Source organism: Amblyomma maculatum, chromosome 10 (assembly GCF_055883805.1).
Source record: "Amblyomma maculatum isolate TAMU_Amacu chromosome 10, ASM5588380v1, whole genome shotgun sequence".
In the NCBI taxonomy this organism is placed as follows: Eukaryota; Metazoa; Arthropoda; class Arachnida; order Ixodida; family Ixodidae; genus Amblyomma; species Amblyomma maculatum.
In genome coordinates, this window is record NC_139353.1 from 133,244,268 (window position 1) to 133,263,452 (window position 19,185).

A 19,185-nucleotide genomic window follows, 5' to 3' on the forward strand; every position below is an offset into this window, starting at 1 on the left:
TTTTTTCTATACATGCTTTCCACGCGACGCCGCGCGGGCCTCGCGCCGTGTCGGCTTAATGAAATTGTGCGCCGATTTCGTGACACGGTTACATAATCAACTCGCTGTGATAGCGACGGCATAGGGGCAACTAAACTGGCCCATGGACCTTCCTTCATACTATCATTCACTCATAAGTGTCCAAGTTGTAAAAGAGACGTTTACGCTTGTAGTTTCACGGTAAGTTTAGAAACTTTAGCTTCGATGAGCAGGTGCTAAGGGAGTAATACGGGGAGATGTTTACCTACTAAATATAAAACACCAGCGCCTGCTATAGTGTACCACTAGTTTCGAATTTAAATGGCTGTTCCCCTGACCACGAAACGTTCCTCGCAGGCGTGATGGAAGTAGCGAAGTACTTCCGAGTACTCTCCGTCATTCCGACGCTGGAGAAGCTCAGCAAGGTGAGACGACCAAGCTTCTAACCAAGGAATCACGATGGGGACGGCATATCTGCTGTGATACAAGTCTTAAAGAGATCCAAGGAATCGAAGATATGGCAGCAAAGAAACCCAACGCAGCTAAACCATGTGTGGTCGATGGTCAGGAAGAATTATTGGCCTCCCGCATGCTGTTATACCTCCGCTGTTTATAAATCCTAATTTTATCTCTTCTAGCCATATATATCTATTTTCCTCTTTAATTTTCACTTAGTTATTCATAATTATATGCGACTACATTGGCCTTGTACGTGGTGCCTTTTAAATATCCGCGCATAGAAAATATACGAGTAATATAAGGTGAGTATGATATCCAAAAAACCCAAGAGGAGGAGAAGGCAGAGACTGAGATTCAGGCTATGTAAATCACGGCTGTGAAGCGATTCTACGATTGGGAGATCTGGCCAATGCCTTAGAACTTTCGTTGCATCTAATTTTTATCGGTTACTTTTGTACGATTGTTTATTGTGCTAAAGCTTCATGCGTATAATATTTACGCCAAAATTCCTGTTATTCATTCCGTTTCTACAATTGTGCAAAATATCCATGGCACAGATGAAACATAAAACTTATATCACCGCTTCTATTACCCTTTCTGTCGCTCTCGCCTGTTTTTCAGCCACTTTGGATATTAAAACAAAACAGGCTCCCCGCTGATTTTTGAACCTCGTTTGCTTGCGTTCGAGCAAGTAGGTATATATATAAGGAGGGGGTTGAAGCTCTGACCCACTCGGGCAGAGTGGGTCAGAGAAATAGCTCAAGTTACCGACATTCTAGTAGAAATTTAGAAGAAGAAATGGACATGGGCAGGACATGTAGTGCGAAGAGAGGATAAGCGATGGTCGCTGAGGGTAACAAACTGGATTCCAAGGGAAGGAAAGCGTAGCAGGGGGCGGCAGAAAGTTCGGTGGGTGGATAAGATTAAGAAGTTCGCAGGGGTCAAGTGGATGCAGCTAGCCCAGAACCGGGTTAAGTGGAGAAATATGGGAGAGGGCTTCGCCCTGCAGTGGATATAATCAGGCTGATGATGATGATGATGATGAAGCTCGAATGGGTCCGGTAGGGCATAAACGTAAAGGAGGTGACGCACGGTATAAAAACAGTAAACTTTAATCAGAAGTTTCGGCCGGGGTCCGGTCTTTGTCAAGGAATGTAGGAATTCGTTGACAAAGGCCGGACCTCAGCCGAAACGTCGGATTAAAGTTTACTGTTTTCCCACCGTGCGTCATCTCCTTTACGATTATATATATATATATATATATATATATATATATATATATATATATATATATATATATATATATATATATATAAGCAGATCAATTAAGGGGAAATGAGGGTGCTCGTTATAATACATAAAGGAAAGAAGCCAACAGTTGGCGAGGCCAAGGAAAGCGTTGGGGATGGTACTTTATGCCTTTTTTTTAATGTTTACTTGGATAATCACAGAGATTAGTAATGTAATCTGTTTAGGGGAATGATAATGAAACACAAAGAGGAAGAAAAAACAACGTGCCGATTGTGGCAGCCAAACCCACGACCTCCGAATAACGAGTCCGGTGCTCTTCCAACTGAGCTACATCGGCCGCCGTCCCCCCTGCTACTTTCTTGGGTCTTTATGTTGTCTGTATACGAACCTTGAGAGTGTTCACCAGCGCCACCCTCAGCCAAGGCGGCGGATGTGGAACGTCCTTTGTTACCGCCAGCGTCACGTACAACGGGATCAAGAGCGAGGGCGAAAGCTGTGCTAGAACCCTCTTACGCTACCTATGGCTTCAAGAATGCCAGAACCGAGACCCCCATAAGCTACAAGCAGATCAATTAAACAAAGATAATTATACACTTCGTGTTTAATTATCTTTCTTCTAAACAGATTACATTACTAATATTTGTGATTATCTAAGTAAATATTAAAAAAAAGACATAAAGTACCATCCCCAACGCTTTCCTTGGCCTCGCCGACTGTTGGCTTCTTTCCTTCACATACCGGGTGTCCCAGCTAACTTGAACCAAGGGTTACAAAATATTATATTTGAGGTAGGTCAGTGAAACCAATTGCATACAACTGCCAGCCTGTTTGCGCACTACAATTTTTTGTTTTGCAATTACGTAATTAGCTAATTATGTTAATTTCTCTAATTTAATAAATATCAACTTTAGACCAAAAATGTGAATTGGAAAGTTGTAGAGCACCTTCAGAAACCCCCATTTCATTAATTGCGATAAAGAATGTCTCACGTGTATCTTTTTTTCCGGGTTCAGAAGAAAGCCCGCGAAATATAAATAATACCACGTGACTAGTGCATTTGTGCGCCGCGATTGTGGTGCTCTCAGTCGTGGTTTGAGCGAACGAAATTAGCTGCGGCTGTGTCTTCTTGGCCCCGTTAAAGCGGCAGGCCGATATGCCTACGATGGCTTCTTTGCCCGGTTCAGACAGCCGGCCCACGTGACGGTGCAGTAGCAGCGAGAGCGGCGAGCCGACGCCACCGAGATTCTAACCAGGCCTCATTCTCTCCCATCAGCGAACGCCACGACAAACAGATGTGCGATAAGGTATCAGCCACTGTATCTGCGCATACATGCTTGGGTAAAGGGGCGAGATGACATCATGTGACTCGACTAAAATTAGCGCTGCACCTTCATTTGCCGGTTCTTTATCGTCATCCACCTGTCGTGATGTAGGCTGCTGCGGTGCTCAGGTCTGGCCAAAATCGCGGTGGCGACGGGCGAGCTCGAGCTCGCTCGAATCATCGCCAAAATTTCTGCCTGCCGCTGCAACGGGACCATCGGGTCACGGCCGCAGCTGATTTCGTTCGCTCAAACCACGACTGAAAGCACCACAATCGCGGCGCACAAATGCGCTAGTCACGTGGTATTATTTGTATTTCGCGGGCTTTCTTCTGAGCCCGGAAAAAAAGATACACGTGAGCATTTTTTTACCGCAATTAATGGAATGGGGGTGTCTGAAGGTGCTCTACAACTTTCCAATTCACATTTTTGGTCTAAAGTCGATATTTATTAAATTAGAGAAATTAACATAATTACTTAATTGAGTAATTGCAAAACAAAAAAAATTGCCTGTAGTGCTGTTATGACCGTGCATCGTCCGCACTTGCGCGCTCTATTGTTTGCCCACACATTTTTGGTCTAAAGTCGATATTTAATAAATTAGAGAAATTAACATAATTACCTAATTGAGTAATTGCAAAACAAAAAATTTCCTGTAGTGCTGTTATGACCGTGCATCGTCCGCACTTGCGCGCTCTATTGTTCGCCTGTGGGCATGGATATGTGCTGTGGATATGTGCTGTGGATATGTGCTGTTGTTGCAAGGGCGCTAAGTGGGCCTGTTTCCATGAATCCTTTTGTGTGAGCCTGTTTTGCTTTGTCGAGACCCTGCAAATGCCAAATTGGCCCTGTCAAGGGAACGTCTAGAAAAATACAAAGAAATGTCGCCCTGTGGGAAAGTGCCGGAAGTGCTTTCGTTCAATTGTTCACCCTTCCCGTCGAGAAGCGCTATGGTCAAGTTAGGAATGCCTATTGTCCAAAGGAGATGACGTCCGCTGACGTACAGGACAAGAAAGGAGCATGACGCATACGGTTATTAGAGGAATTCCCGGGAATGCAGGAAAGATTTGCAATGACCGGAAAGGTACAATGCTGGGAGCAGTATGGGGCGCGCATATGCACTTGGGTTTCTGAGAAGGAAATCCACTTACCGGTACCAGCATATCGGATCTTTGCTGAAGAATAGAAATGTACCTCCTCGCCGTTCCCAAGCTCTTCCCGCCAACAAGTGACCACGCCCAACGAAACAATGCCGACCAGTCAGTGCATCAGACCATCAGTGCATGTGTTCGATTGGATGCCGATATCTGAGGGGCGTGCCCTGGAACTAGTTGGTCAGCATCTTCAGAGAGGGGCTGGACATAGGGGGTTTTAAGGACGTTGCAGAGCACGAAATGACGCTCTGAGCCCTGGGTAAACGGCTCATCCAGACGCTTCTCGCTATGAACTCTTAACGCTTGCCATTTTGCTGATATACCCTTCTTTTTCATGTAAATACGTTTTCTCAAAGTGCCATTAAACCTGCTTGTATATATTTTACCAACTTCGAAGATTCAATCCTTCACCAACCCCGAGTCTCTGCACGCTACCCAGTGAAGGCCGGGTCGACTTAGGCCCAGCGTCACGACAGTGCGCAAATAGGCTGGCAGTTGTATGCAATTGGTTTCACTGACCTACCTCAAATATATTATTTTGTAACCCTTGGTTCAAGTTAGCACCCGGTATATATATATATATATATATATATATATATATATATATATATATATATATATATATATATATACAGGGTGTTTCATCTAAGATTTTACCTATTTTTTAAAAATAGGAAAATTAAGTTTTATTGTCGATTCTTCTTTTAGCTGTTGTATTAAGAGTAGAGAAAAATCAGGAACCATAAAGGGTACTAATTAGCTTATTAATTAACTAAGATTACCTAATTAACTTTTTATTTATACCAGCTAGGAGCTGCTTTCAAATTGCAACAGTGAGCTAGCGGTGTGAGAACACCAAATAGTATTTTAAGCGACAGGAAACGCGCATTTCTTAAGGACCGCAGCGCTGGCAATTCTGGCCGCTTTCGACGCAAGAAAACGAAACCTAGCAGTCAAGGCGCGCACTTATGCACGCCCATGAGTGACGCAGCTGTGACGTCACCGAGAGAAACCAGCCGTCTGGAGGCGGCCGCTGCCGCCCGCGAAATACGCGCCTGGAGCAGCGTCATGGTCTGGTAGGATCTTGAGATATCACCAACGCATTGCGGGCGAAGCTTGTCATTGTGCGGGCGTAGCGCTGATGGTACATGGTAGAAGAACAAATGGTAGCGTAACTCCCATAGAAGCCTGCGTGTCGACTCTGAGCGAGGCTTTAGTTTCCCAGCGCCCCCTGCGAACTGTGAGGCACAACAAACACGTGACGTTGCTTGTGACGTCACAATGACGTAATTTTGGCGGGGAATTTGATTGTCTTTTTACTTATGAACGAAAAACAAGGCCAACCACGACGGAGGCAGAACGATGCTCGGATAAGGCAGAAAAATGGACACCGTAACTGTTCAGCCAACTTGACATGGATTTCTACAGTCAAGTTTTACGTTAACTGAAATGTTACGGCATCTTTAATCACCTTATCAAAGCATCGTTCTGCCTCCGTCGTCGTTAGCCTAGTCTTTCGTCGCGCGTCATGTAAACGCAATCTGGGGCTTATTTCTTCGGGCACGTTTGTGAACAAGGGCCTTCAAGTGAATTCGGCAAGCACATGGATAGAACCACATGGATAGAACCACATGGCTTGAGGCATTTCACTAAGGGCATAAATGAGTGAAGCTGTGCTGTATAGAAAGCCAGGCTTTATTAATTCACGATTACTTACATAGGCGCTTCACGACAATGAAATCTTTAAGTGTAGGAAAGCGACCACCGCTCATTCGTCACGGTCTTCATGAAATCCTCGTGATAACAAAATTTCCTGACCGTAGGTCTCCAAACGAGACGTGGTGAGATTATAAAAGGGTGAAAGATCTTGCTAACAAAGCACATATCAGCGTCAAAGAACAACAAAAACAAACGAACGGAATAACTAACGCTAGCGCTAGAACGCCAACCTGTAAGAGCTTAGGTAAGCAATTTAAATTGGGATTGCTAGTATTTAGAAGTTAATGCGTCTGAGAAGTGAAAATATCTAGCTTCGCTCCAATAAATCTCGCCCTGTTCACGATTCCCATATTTTACTCGCGCTTCATTTGCCACTGAAAGGAGTCAATGTGAGGTTACAAAGTTACAACTTAAGCATTTAACATGTTCATGAGAAAGATCCCATTGACAATAGGAACATCACTGTAATAACAGCTAAAGCACGTTCAGCGAACGTTGGTGCGGTAATACGACGCAGTAAGCAAAACACGCAGCAAAGGGAGCGGAACGGAAGGCTCTGAGCAATGCGACACGCGTCTTGGGGGCAATAAAATCTCACCTTCACCATTCAATTAAAACATGCAGCGATACGCCGCTTATGCAGACGTGTATCCGTAAAACAAGCCACCACTTTTGCGACGTGCCTGGGAGGCCGAGCCGAGCCGCCGAGCTGTGACGCAGCATTGTCCCATCGTCCGGAAATGCGCACATGCAGCGGCAATCAGTTTCTCATCGAGCACAGACAGTCTTCGCCTTGCTGTAAAGCTCTACCACAACCAGCAAAATGAAATACTGACTGTTTGTTACAGATAACCCACTCTGTACGCAGCACGCAACGATGAACGTTGAACCGGGGCCGACGACGCACCCATTCCGCGGATGAAAAAAGCTTTGGTCTGAGCTACATCTGAGCCTCTGAGCTTTGGGCAACTACGCAGCGGATAATAAGTGGCCGAGAGAGGCCGTTAGAAACAAGTTAAAATATTCTTAAAAATGTGACACGTTTTTTCTTACACAAGAAACAAAAACTGCATTCATTCCTGCGCGCGAATATTATGTTTACTTTCTAGTTCTTTGGAGTTCTGGCAGATCTTATTTTCTGTGCGCTAGTAATTTGCCTCACAGTTCGCAGGAGCCCTCATCATCGAGTTGATGCCGCTGGCAGTAGGCAGCTGCACGCGTTTTCTTCAAAGTTGCGCGACCAGTTGTACATTGACCTTGGATGGTATGGGCAAATCAGCCCTCCCTCTTGGCTACAAGCTTTGGCTCCCAGAGGGTGAAATAAAAAGAAACGCAGTACATGCACAGATATCGCACCACTGGATGTGATGACGCAGCGCCAAACGAATATTTCACGAGCGGCAGCAGCCGCCTTCAGACGGCTTGATTCGCCCGGCGACGTCACGACTGCGTCACTCGTGGGCGCGTACAATTCCGCGCTTCGTCTGCTAGGTTTCGTTTTCGTGCTTCGAAAGTGGCCAGAATTGCCAGTGCTGCAGTCCTTAAGAAATGCACGTTTCTTGTCGTGTAAAATACCATTTGGCATTCTCACACCGGTAGCTCACTGTTGCAATTTAAAAGTAGCTTCTAGCTAGTATAAAGAAAAAGTTAATTAGTTAATCTTAGTTAAGTTTTAAGCTAATTAGTACCCTTTAAGGCTCCTGATTTTTCTCTACTCTTAATACAACAGCTAAAAAAAAGAATCGACAAAAAAACTTAATTTTCCTATTTTTAAAAAATAGGTAAAATCTTAGATGAAACACCTTGTATAGACCTCCTTCACTCCGGCTACATAAACGAAGATGCGGTGGCGCTGTCGTCGTCAGTGACTTTCACGTGGTAAGCAAAACAACATTTCAGTCGCTTTCGCCATTTTAGTGGATCGCCGCGGTACAGCGCTAAGGCAGGATACCGACACCGGCTTATCGGAGTGCTGCCATGCCTAAGCTAGAGCTTATTCACCTTTACGCCAGAAATGTACAGCTGCTTAAAGGCCAGTATATTGTAATGCGTAGGCCTGTTTCTTTGTTGTAGGATGCATAGAAGTGCTTACTTATTTGTAAACTCCTCAATCACGTTTTATTTTCGATTTGTTAATTATACGTATGCGATAGTGAGCTGCTGCACGAGTCATCAGAGTTGAACTCTTTCGTGGATATGCTGCATGGCTAGTTTTCGCCGTGTTCACCTCAGATTATTTTAGCCTACACAGTAATGAAGATTGCCACCGCGCGTTGACAGCCGCTGATTTGCTCGATTGGAGCTGCATTTTTTTATACCGAACCGTTTCAGCTGTATTCACAGCGGCTGATAGTGATTGCGAGTCGTGGGGTTCAGCATCACCGAGCGATATATGGGCTCGGGATTCAAACTCTGAGGACTTTTATACGTACTGGCATTTTATATCATGCATGTTCACGCGGCCATGGTAGCCGGGACTGAAACGGGTCGCCCTAGCTACGGAACCACCACGAGCACTGCAGCTGGTAATTGTAATGCAAGCTGAAAACGTGAATACCCATGACGAAATTGCGAAAGGTAACGCTGACAGTCACCTATGAAGAGAAGCAGATACAACAGACTGCGGCGTGGCGATTTCAACGAATAACACTCGGAGAAGCAAATCTGTGCGGTGCCAACGCGCAATGCCCTTGCTACTGTTGGCATGCTTATCTAAAATCTACTCGAAGCGAGCGAGAAGCTTCGTGCTTAGAAACAACGTACATTTGACGCTCGGTGGGAAGAATCATTCGAGAGAGCAATAATATGTTCCACGCGGAATATTTCGTATATGTGTTTTGCGCGCGCTGTTTACTGGCGAGAGAAATCACCGTCTACGTACTCGACTGAGTGGTTGTGAGAACCCGACGTTTTGAAATTCTCTACGGGTTCCGCGGTTGACTTGGTGAGCTTAAACAACAAACAGATAACAACGTTGCTCATTTTCTCTGGCGGTCAGCAACGCTTCGCTTGTGCGTCTTGAACTCAAGCTCCGTCTTGTACGGCGTACGGAACCAGGCGCCGCAAGCCGTGTACGGGATAATTTTTTTTTTCATGTACCGCTTTTGTCCGCACCGCTGAGGCTCACGAACTTATCTTATTTCGTCCGCTCCCGTGCTTTTTGCCTACCGTGGGATGGATGGATGCGCGGACGGACGGACGGACGGATAGATGGATGGATGGATGGAAGATAGAAGCGTCCCCTTTGAAACGGGGTGTTAGCAGTTGCTATCATGGTCATTGTTCGCCTATATCTTAAGTATTATTTTAGATTGGTTAACTATACCATCATTCTATTTTTCTTTCTACATTACTAACATTATGTCCCTTTTCTGCTTTTAAGCCACCAATCTTCCAATCGTTTTTTTACTAGCTTCCACCGCAGGTTCATTCACCCGGCCACTGGTATCTGTAAATCCCAGAGCTTCAGGAAGAGTGACTGCGCCTGCATCGACTTCCGGATGGATACCATTACATTCGAGTATAATATGGTTAATTGTTTCTGTGGGCTTAACACATATTGCACATGTGTCATCTTCCCTGTTAAATTTCATTTTGTAGCTGCATGTTCTACGACACCCTCATCTTGCTTAAGTTATCAAAGAAAGCTTCCTTCCTGATCTACCATATCCACTTACGGTATAGTTCTACACCCTGTTTCTTTTCCATCGAATTTATCCAATTTTTACCTTGTGTGTTTTTCAACAGTTGCTTAACGCTCATTTGCTTAACGCTTACTGGTTATTTTCCTAATTCTTTCCTCCATTGTGCGTCAATGCTTTTTAGGCATAGGTATTTAAATACTTCAGCTGCCCATCTGTTACTGTCCAATTCCTTCAGGCGTTCCTCATATAATATTTTACTCTAAGCGTCTCGTACTTCAAAAGATGCCTAGCCCACATCTCCCTGTACCGCGTGATTTGTGGTTTTGCCGTGGGCACCCAGTGCCAACCATCCGACGGCTCTCTGATTTATTTCTAATGTCGACTGTACCTCTGATTTTAGGCACTAAACCGCATTTCGGAAAGTAAGCCCTGGTACCATAATTCCTTTCCAGAGACCCCTCAAACCCTCATATCTGCTGTATCCCCACAATGCCCTATTCTTCATTATCCGGGCATTTCTTCGCCCTTTTGCCTTAAGTGATTGCTCATGCTTTTCAATGTATGCCAATCCTTCGTTTACTCATACCCTGAGATATTTATATTCTGCCACTGTGGGCATTTTATGACCTTGCATTTTAGGATCTGATCAGTTAAGCCGTTAAATATCATCAGACCCGACTTAACTGCGCTGAAACTGAAGCCTAGAGCGTCCCCTTCGTCTCCGCAATAGTTAACTAGAGTTTGCAATTCTTCCAGACTCTCAGCTAGCAGCACAATATCGTCTGCATACATCAAACCGGGGATAGGCGCTGCTCTACCGCCTTTCCACCTAAACTATATGACAGGTTGAAACCTAGGTTACTGTCTTGTATCCTCAGTTCCAGGTTTATCATATAAAGCATGAACAGCACCGGTGATAGAGGACAGCGTTGTCTTAATCCTTTGCATACCTTGACAGCTTCCGTACTTCTAATCCCTTCCATATAATTTCTACTTTTTTATCCCGGTATATTTCCTGTAGGAACTCTGTTATCTCATGACCGATATCTTCGTTTTTAATATGTTCCACAGGAGTTCCCTATTTGCGTTGTCGTACGCCCCATTTATGTCCAGGAAGGGCAAATATAAAGGTCTATTTTCCGCTCTAGATATTTCGATGCATTGGGTAAGCACGAACAGGCTATCATCTAAGCGCCTACCCTTTCTGAAGGCGGTCTGAAGTTGTCCGAGTATCTTTTTACTTTCTACCCATGCTTGCATCTTTAATTTCACCGCCTGCATGGCCAACCTGTATACAACAGATGTTATGGTAACGGGCCTGAAGGATTTTATGTGCATCCTTTCTCTTTTCCCTTTACAAATCAAATTGATTTTACTCTGCCGCCAGCTGCCCGGAATTTGCATATTTGTTATGACTGTTTCGAAAGCTTTTTCAACGTTTCATTACTTCTTGGACCAAGTTCATTAATCAGCTTGATCGGAATTTCATCTATTCCTGTAGATGGTCTTCTAGGAATAATTTTTTCTCTGCCTTTTTGCAGTTTAGATCGGTCTGTTCTAAGTTGTTTTTTTGTATTCTGTTTTCTAGTGTTGCTTCCTTATTTCGGAGATTACCCTATCGTCGCTCTTAAATGACTCGGCTACAACTGATGTAATGTAGTTCACTGCGTTCTTAGCCTTTAAACAATTTCCCTCCTTATATTGAATTTGGTCCTGCTGTCTTTGATTCTTTGTACTTAGCCAGCATATATGGTTCCAGAATTATCTTGGTCCGCCTCTAGTGGCTTCGTTTGCGTCAGCCATCCAGCGATCGGTGGACTGCTTTATTTTACTTTGGACGAGGGTCTGTACCTCACGTTTCTTTTGTCGATGTGATTCCCAATTTTGGTGAGGTACCTGTGCTTTCTTTGCCTCTCAGTGTTCCCTTGAAGCTGCCCGTCGATGTCCAATGCCTTCCCCGATTTCCTTATTCCACCAGCTCCGTGGCTTCCTCTTTCTATTCCAGTGGTTTGCTACTTTACCCTCCCTAATTTATCTCTTTATGAGTAGTTCCACCTGTTCATAATACCGGTCTTCCATGGGGCTTTTCTCTATTTCTTCCTTTACATCTGCTGCTATCTGCGCTATTTGATCATCCTTCAGTTTTTAGTTTACTTTTGTCTAAGTTCCATTTCTCTTTTCATCAAGGGCCTCATCTGCAGACTAATATGTTTATCATCATTTCCGAGACTACACTCCCCTTCTTCGTATATTTCCATTTTTGTGACCTTGCTATAAAATCCCTGCGACATTAGACAATAGTCGATGGTCGTCTGTTGTGGAATTCCCACGTGATTTGTCCTTCGTGTTTTGTTTCTCTGTTTAAAAAGCTAGGTCATGTCGCTAACAGAAATCTAACATTAGCTTCCCGTTACAATCCGTGTATCCATCCAGATCATTGATGCGGCCTTTCATGTACCCCAGTAGAATAATATTCTCCCCGTCTCCAAACTGGCTTATTTTGTCACAGAGATATTCGAAGAGATCCTTGTTTTCTTGCCTGCATTGATGTCCTGTTCCTAAATAAACTACCTCTAGGCATGTCCTCATGCCGGCAATTGTTCCTAATACCCAGATATGTTCTTTACAAGATGATTTAATTCTTTGCCAATTTGTTCCCTGGTGTATCAACATACCTCCCCGCCACCATTTTTTTCCGTTCTCGTTCTGTTGCACCCTTCCCAGACGTAGCCTTCTATAAACGGTGGATCTTCTAGATCCCTGAGATGAGTGTCGCATAGAGCGTAGACACCTATTTTGTCATCCTTCAACTGCTGTTCTATCTCTAGCCATTTCGCTCTTTTTCTACCTCCTTGCATGTTTATGTAGCTGAACCCAGTGTTAAATCTCATTTTGTACTTTTCTTTCTTGACCTCCTTCTTGCCATTTTTTTGGGCTGAACTGCAGTTATTACGCTTTCTTCTGCTTCACTTATAACTACCCCTGCACATGGAGCCCTCGCGGACCCCCTAAGAAAGTTGCAGCCCTGCCTGCAGGCGCCAGCCGATCTCTGCTTCCACCCTTTTGTTAAACTAGATGCCATCTCGCTGAAATGCCCTGCCATAACCTGCTCTATGGACCTCCTTGTTTATCTTAACCACTTCAAAACTCTTCTCCAGACTTAACTTCCTTATCTCCTCATTAACTGTCACCACGTCCTCCTGCAGCTTTCCGTTCGTTACTAGCATCTCCGGTACTGTGCATACAACTATCTGCGCTTACTGTGCTATCGCCCTGATATCATCAACTCCCTTAGCTAAACTTTCCACCACTCCTGCAGCGTCACCATTTAGGACATCGTTTAGCCCCGAAGCTACTATCACTATACTGCGCTCTGCGAAACCTTTCAACAGCCTATTTTACTCTCTTTCATCACTGCGCTCATTGTCATCTCTTGGAAGGTTCCAACAAAACTCGCTTATCTCCCCTTACACGTTCCATGATATCTCGCTTGCACCTGCTCGCGTTGGAATCCCCATGTGATACACACCTGGGTATTCTCTGTCTCTCTCTCAACTGTTGGCTCCTGCTTTCGGTTATCTGTGTCCTTCTCTCTGAAATTTTCATTCCTCCTTCTTCCTTTTTTCCCGACTTCTTAGTAGCTATTTACAAATAACTCTGTTGGTTCGGATACGCTTGACCTACTTTGCTTATGCCTTCCATGCCAGTTCTGATCACAGCCACGTGGCCCTGCTGAAATGTTCATCCTCGTTGTTTCCAAGGGCAAAGTCTACAATTTTTTTTTCCATTTCAGGAAGCTGTCTCAGCAGTTTCTGATTTTCGGCCCTTAATAAACCTGCTTCATTTTCTAAGGCTTCCACACGAGACACTAAACCGCCCTTTTCTAATTCAAATCTATCTAGGCGCGCACTCAGCACGCAACACCGGCACAAAAAGCAATTGCCTTCCGCTTCCTCTGCCGAGTCAAAACGCTTTTCCATGAGATTACCCTGTGCCTCACAGTGAGCACACTTTACCTCCTTTTGATTGCACATTTTAAGCATGTATCAACTGAACTATTTCTACTGCATATTCTCAAAATATACAAACTGCGAAGGAAAGACACAAAAACGACTAGCAAACACGCGTTGAAATACATTCTGTGAATGCCAATGGCCTAGAAAAAAGAATAATTATCTAAACAAAATAGTTAAAGAATGAACGTGGAGAAAATCTAGCTGCCGGCGCAAAAACCCAGGCCGTTAGGACAAAGAGTTCAAATCTTTTCTTCAGGCTGCATCTAACCTAAGTAGCTGAAAACAAAATAAAGTAATAAAAGAAAGAACTCATCAATTTGACGCTTTAGGAAACTCCCGCTGTCGCCAGTCCGTCCGTTTCCGATAGCCACGTGCAATCGGAGCTGGAGGTGGTGGTGATAAACATTTATTTACTCTTTCTACAAGGAGGTGTTTGGACCGAGGCCCTATTGGCCCCGGCCCTCACAAATCTGGGTGGAACTTCTATTCCGGAGCCCCAATGGCGTCTAACACCACTCGCGCCCTGGCGACCAAGGCCCGCTTGAGAGAAGTTCCGCAAACCCCGCTGCGCCCCTCTTCCACGGTGGGCCTAAACTCAGTTTCGAACCTCGCAGCCTGCAAAGGTGGTTCAGTTTGTCTTGAAAGGATACTTCCTTTGAGCCTCACCTGTAGTGCTCCCTATGAGCCTCACTTGCAGCAGTCCTGCAGCTCCTGGCCGTGAGGAGGTGGCAGGCTAGGAGGCCACGATGAGGAGACGGCGTGTCTTTGTGGCGGGCCAATGGGTTACCACTGGCCGTTGTGCCTCATGTCCTGTGTCGCCGGCCCTGCAGCCTGCTGGAACTTGTACATCAGGGCCTGTACATCAGGGCCTGTACATCTGGGCGGGGCGGCGTCTGTTCATTGGCACCGGGAAATGGGGGTGGGCGCAGGGGTGGGGGCGCCATGAATGCCGTGGATGACATGCCCATGGGCGGAGCAAATCAAAAAGGGGTGGTCGGTCCTATCTGAAGCCCCCCACCCCTAGCATTTCCTGCAGCGTCCTCTGGAGTTGTGCCGTGGCAACGCCAGGTGGTTCAATGCGATGCGGCGGCGGTTGCTGCGCATCAGTGGGTACACCTGGAAGAATCAGCTGACGCATTGTGCTGCTGCTGTTGCGGCTGCTGTGGCTGATGCTGGAGGATGTACATGGTTATCTGTCGCATGGTTCCTGGAATGATGCTGCTGTTGATTGTCCAACAAGCGTTCTCTGACATGCTTTTGATCATCCGTCGCATGGCCTCTGACGTGACGTTGCTGATCGTCCAGTGCATGGCCTCCAGCGTGACGCTGTGGATCGTCCATCATGCGTCCTCATGTGTGACGCTGCTGGTCGTCCGATGGCTGACCTCTGCCATGGTTCTGCTGGTCGTCCATCATGTGGCCTCTGGGCTGGTATATGGGTCCTTCACCCCGTGCCCTCCTTTGCTGCTGGTTCAATTGCGACAGCTGCTGGATCTGCACCTGCCGATTTCATGGCCCACCCCTGACATTCGGTGCCTGCCACTGTGTGCGATTGCCGCGATTCCTTTTGCGATCCTGGCGGTCCAGATTGGCTGCACCACTCTTTTCTTCCGCATCGCCATTCTTCTTCTTGGGGCACGGGCAGTCCTTGGCACGATTGCCTATCTTGCCACATGAGCGGCACCCTCGGTCCTTTAGCGGCTCTCCATCGCCCAGCCGCTGTCTGTCAAAGAAGTATGTCACAGCCGAACATTCATGACAGCTGAGCAGCGCCGCCTCCCAGGCCTCCCTAGAAGGGTGGGTAATGAAGAATTGGGAACGAAGTGGATTGGATGGACATGCCCAGACCATGTAGAAAACATCAGAGAAGGTCGGTCCACACAGGCTGCCTCCCCGATCAAAGTCTATAGTGAAGTGCTTCAAGACTGCTGGGCACATCATTGTGTTTGTAAATATTTTGAGAAGGAGAATTTCGTCCGCTCTCCATAGACCTTTACAAGGTTCCGAAAAGCGGCGGTGGCTGTCCCAAGCAAGTCTGAGTGCTCGGGGAGAAAGCACGCGGGCCGCCTGATTGGCTAACTCATTGCCCAGGAGTCCCTGATGGCCGGGAGCCCAGATGAGATTACAATTTTGAGGGTTGCTTGATCGACAGCAAATTTGTAGGATACGCTTGGTTAGAGGAGGTATCCAACCCAGCTCATAATTCCTATAGGCCCCATTAGAGTCGGTAATGTGTTTTACTTGTGGGAGGGAGAGGGCGAGCGCAATCGCAATTTCTTCCGCGTATATTGGGTTGTGGGCCTGGAAGGTGTGTCCTGCCACTGTGTTGGTGTTGCGGACCACTGCCGCTGTGAATCACCTCTCACGATATGGACCGGCAATGTCCACGTAATATACACCTTGTCGTCTGCCATAATGCCGCTTCAGTGCTTTCGCACGCGCCTGGCGACGGCCATTTGATCAGAGTGTGACATGTTGCGGGTAATGGGTCTGACCCTGAGGGCGCGTCTACAGGGTAATGGCGCTCGTACCCAATCCTCAAAGGTGGTGGTGCGTTGGATATGTAGTCGGTCAAGAATGCGGCGACCGGATGGCGTTTGTTATAGGCGCGTGTATTGGGCTTCTCGGAGTTCCCGATAGGTGTTGACCATCCTAAGGTCCAACAAACACTGGTTGGATGTAGCAATGGGGAGGTCAAGAGCGCGATTGATAATTTTGCGATGTATCCCCTCGAGTTTGACCTGATTATGTTTGCGCATGTGAAGGTAGGGGGTTGAGTAGAGAATTCTACTCGTAACGAATGCACGTGCCAGCCGCAAGGCATCTTTACTTCGTAACCCACCACGCTTATAGAGACCCGGCGACCATACGGCCCACCTGGTCGCCATACATGCGAAGTTTCGTTAGTGTTGTGTCCGGTCTGCGTTGTTGGTGAATAAAGAGGCCAAGGATGCGGATCTCCTTGGCCTCTCTAATTAGACCCGAAGGGAGTGTAAGGTGAACTGATGTGTTATCCCGTGGGGAGGGACAGATGCGGACAAATTCTGATTTGGTGGGGCACATTGCAGATCACAGTACGCAGCGCAAGTGTTCACCACCTCCGCTGCCTGTTGTAGGCATGTTTCCATGTGTCCAAGATTACCTTCCGTTGCCCAGATAGAGATATCATCCGCATATATGGCATATCGGATGCCAGGCATACAGCTTATTTTGCGGGAAGGCCTTTCATTGCAAGGTTGAAGAGGAGAGGAGACAACACTGCGCCTTGTGGTGTACCCCGGGATCCAATGGTATAGGGTCCGTGTTCCGTGTCTTGAATTAGAATATAAGACGGTCGACCCGTGAGAAATTGCCATATGGATTGATTAGTATTCTGACCACAGTTGGTATCTTAGATATGATTTAGTATCAGTTCATGTTTGACGTTATCGAGTGCTCCTTTCAAATCTAAGGCCAGGACTACCTTGTCATTGTAAGAGAGTCCCTTAGGCTCTAATATGTCATGATGAATTTGTAGAAGGATGTCTTGCGCGGATTTCTGCGATCGGAAACCAAGCATAGTGTCCGCAAAAGTGTGATGTGTTTCGAAGTAACTAGACAACCTGACTCGCGTCATAGTCTCCATTAATTTGCCGACACAAGATGTGAGGGAGATTGGGCGCATGTTTTCCAAATCAATTGGCTTGCCTATAGCGAAGGAACACGCGTCCGCACCACACGGCTGTCAACTGTTCACAGACGACTGTGTCAACTGTTCACAGAAGGATCGCAGACGACTGCAGCGCCACCTGGAATGCCTTGTTAGTTTGTAAACATGGAGGAGGTCTATATACATACAGTACATAGACCTATATAGTATATCGTGGATAGTGTGAAGTACATGCCCGGCTTAAGCTTCTCTATATCTTTGCAATTTTCTGCTATTTTCTTCCTTTTTGGACAAGTTCGCATCCAGGGCAGCTGCAGTTTTAGTTGCCGTGTTCAGTATTGTTTGGGTATTTCTCATTCTGTTTAACTCTGTGTTTTCTTTTATAAACTTAGCGATTGTACCTTTTTGTGTTCATCTTCGTCCCTTTTTTCTTTCATGAATGATTGTGAATACATGCTTAAATTTACACTGCCTAAAGTTATACGTGATCACCTTTGCGCTTGTGGCTTAATACCGAGTGATGCTCTGCAGGAAGTAATCCCACCACGCCAAGCAAGGTTGGCGCCCACCTCCTCTGGCTCGCATCCGCTAAGTCGGGAGGACGTGCTCCAAGCCCTTGCAAGAATGCCTTCGGCGCAGGTTCGCTTCCAGGTACGTGTCCTCTGCAGCATTATTGCGCACTTTTCTTAGCCCTTCGCACTTGTTGAGCACTTTTCTGCTCTCAGAGCCGCTACAAGGATTTTATTCCTAAAGAAATACAGAGCCGAAGACACAGATATTGTCGAAGCAGCTCAGCAGTTTGCTCGCTGCACAGTTCCACCTACTTATCAGACAACTTACTTAGTAGTGAAACAATATTTTGAAACAGTATTAGTATTTTGTTCATTTGCTATTGTATTTCTTTGGCTCTATTTTGCCGGTGCAAGTATGTTCTTCACCTTGTCTGTAGTTCATATATATACATATACATATATAATGATGTGCAAAAGCCCCTCTCCTCTATAATGCTTCTTGTAAGCCGTGAGGATACAAATAAATAAATACTTTCAGGTTTGGGGTAACAAATTTTACTGATTTTTCTCTGCTCCTCGCTGACAAGCGTCATGTCCAAATACCACTTGTCGCTCTTCCCATGAATGCTATCAACTATGATTGCTCATTCCGGTATGGCATAAGCTAGAAAAGGATGCCGCGTGCTTTTTTGCTCCATTTCACCATCGCCAAGCGTAAGTCTTGTACAAACACCTTGGGATAGATTTTCTATGTACCCCGTCGTTCTGGCCTGCATATACTACCACAATGGCCGCTTGTGATGTTCACAAGTCTGTCTTTATCCGCGACTGCTAGCATATCCTGCGGCATACTCCTGGTCTTCTTCCTCAATTGAACTGCTCTGTAGCACCACACATGCAATATATCGTTTGCCTCAGGCGGCCCCCATTTTATACCACACAAAAGGACAAAAATGCATTCCTTTTCTCTCTCCCTCATGACGCCTTTGTAGCATCCTACCCATCTATTCGATGCTAGATTCAACGGCGACTTCATGACACCTTCTCTGCGCTCTCTCTATGCCAAGACGAATGATATATTCGTTGCTAGCTCTCGCTTTGCAACACCTCATTTCCCGTTTATTTCTGCTGTCTAGAGCCGACATCCCGTCATATCATCCAGCAGGAGGTTTTGACTCCGGCCACGTCCAGCTTCCGTTGTCCTCCCAACGCCTTCGTGAACGATGCATGCCTCGTTGGCGATTCTTCCAGAGGTGGAGGTGTAAGCACATCAGGTCCCATGACGTCAATTGTTAATTCCATCTCTCTCACAGTCTGGCTGATTTTGAAGTTTGGATGAGACCTTAAAACGTGTTTCGCAAAAACTTCACCTCTTACTGTATGGCTCTGCGTTTCTTGCGTTAGTACATGGAACTCACATTCCAGAGTCACTCTTTATTCATTC

At 46.0% G+C, this 19,185-nt stretch overlaps 1 protein-coding gene across 1 annotated transcript in view; it reads left to right on the plus strand.

Moving 5' to 3' along the window:
- LOC146177489 (BTB/POZ domain-containing protein KCTD9-like) overlaps positions 1–19,185 on the plus strand; it is a 69,834-nt gene that overhangs the window by 17,276 nt on the left and 33,373 nt on the right. The window contains exons 5-6 of the mRNA XM_084581578.1: positions 376–443; positions 17,761–17,880. Of these exons, the coding sequence (XP_084437704.1) occupies positions 376–443; positions 17,761–17,880 (188 nt within the window). The remainder of the gene's footprint in view (positions 1–375; positions 444–17,760; positions 17,881–19,185) is intronic.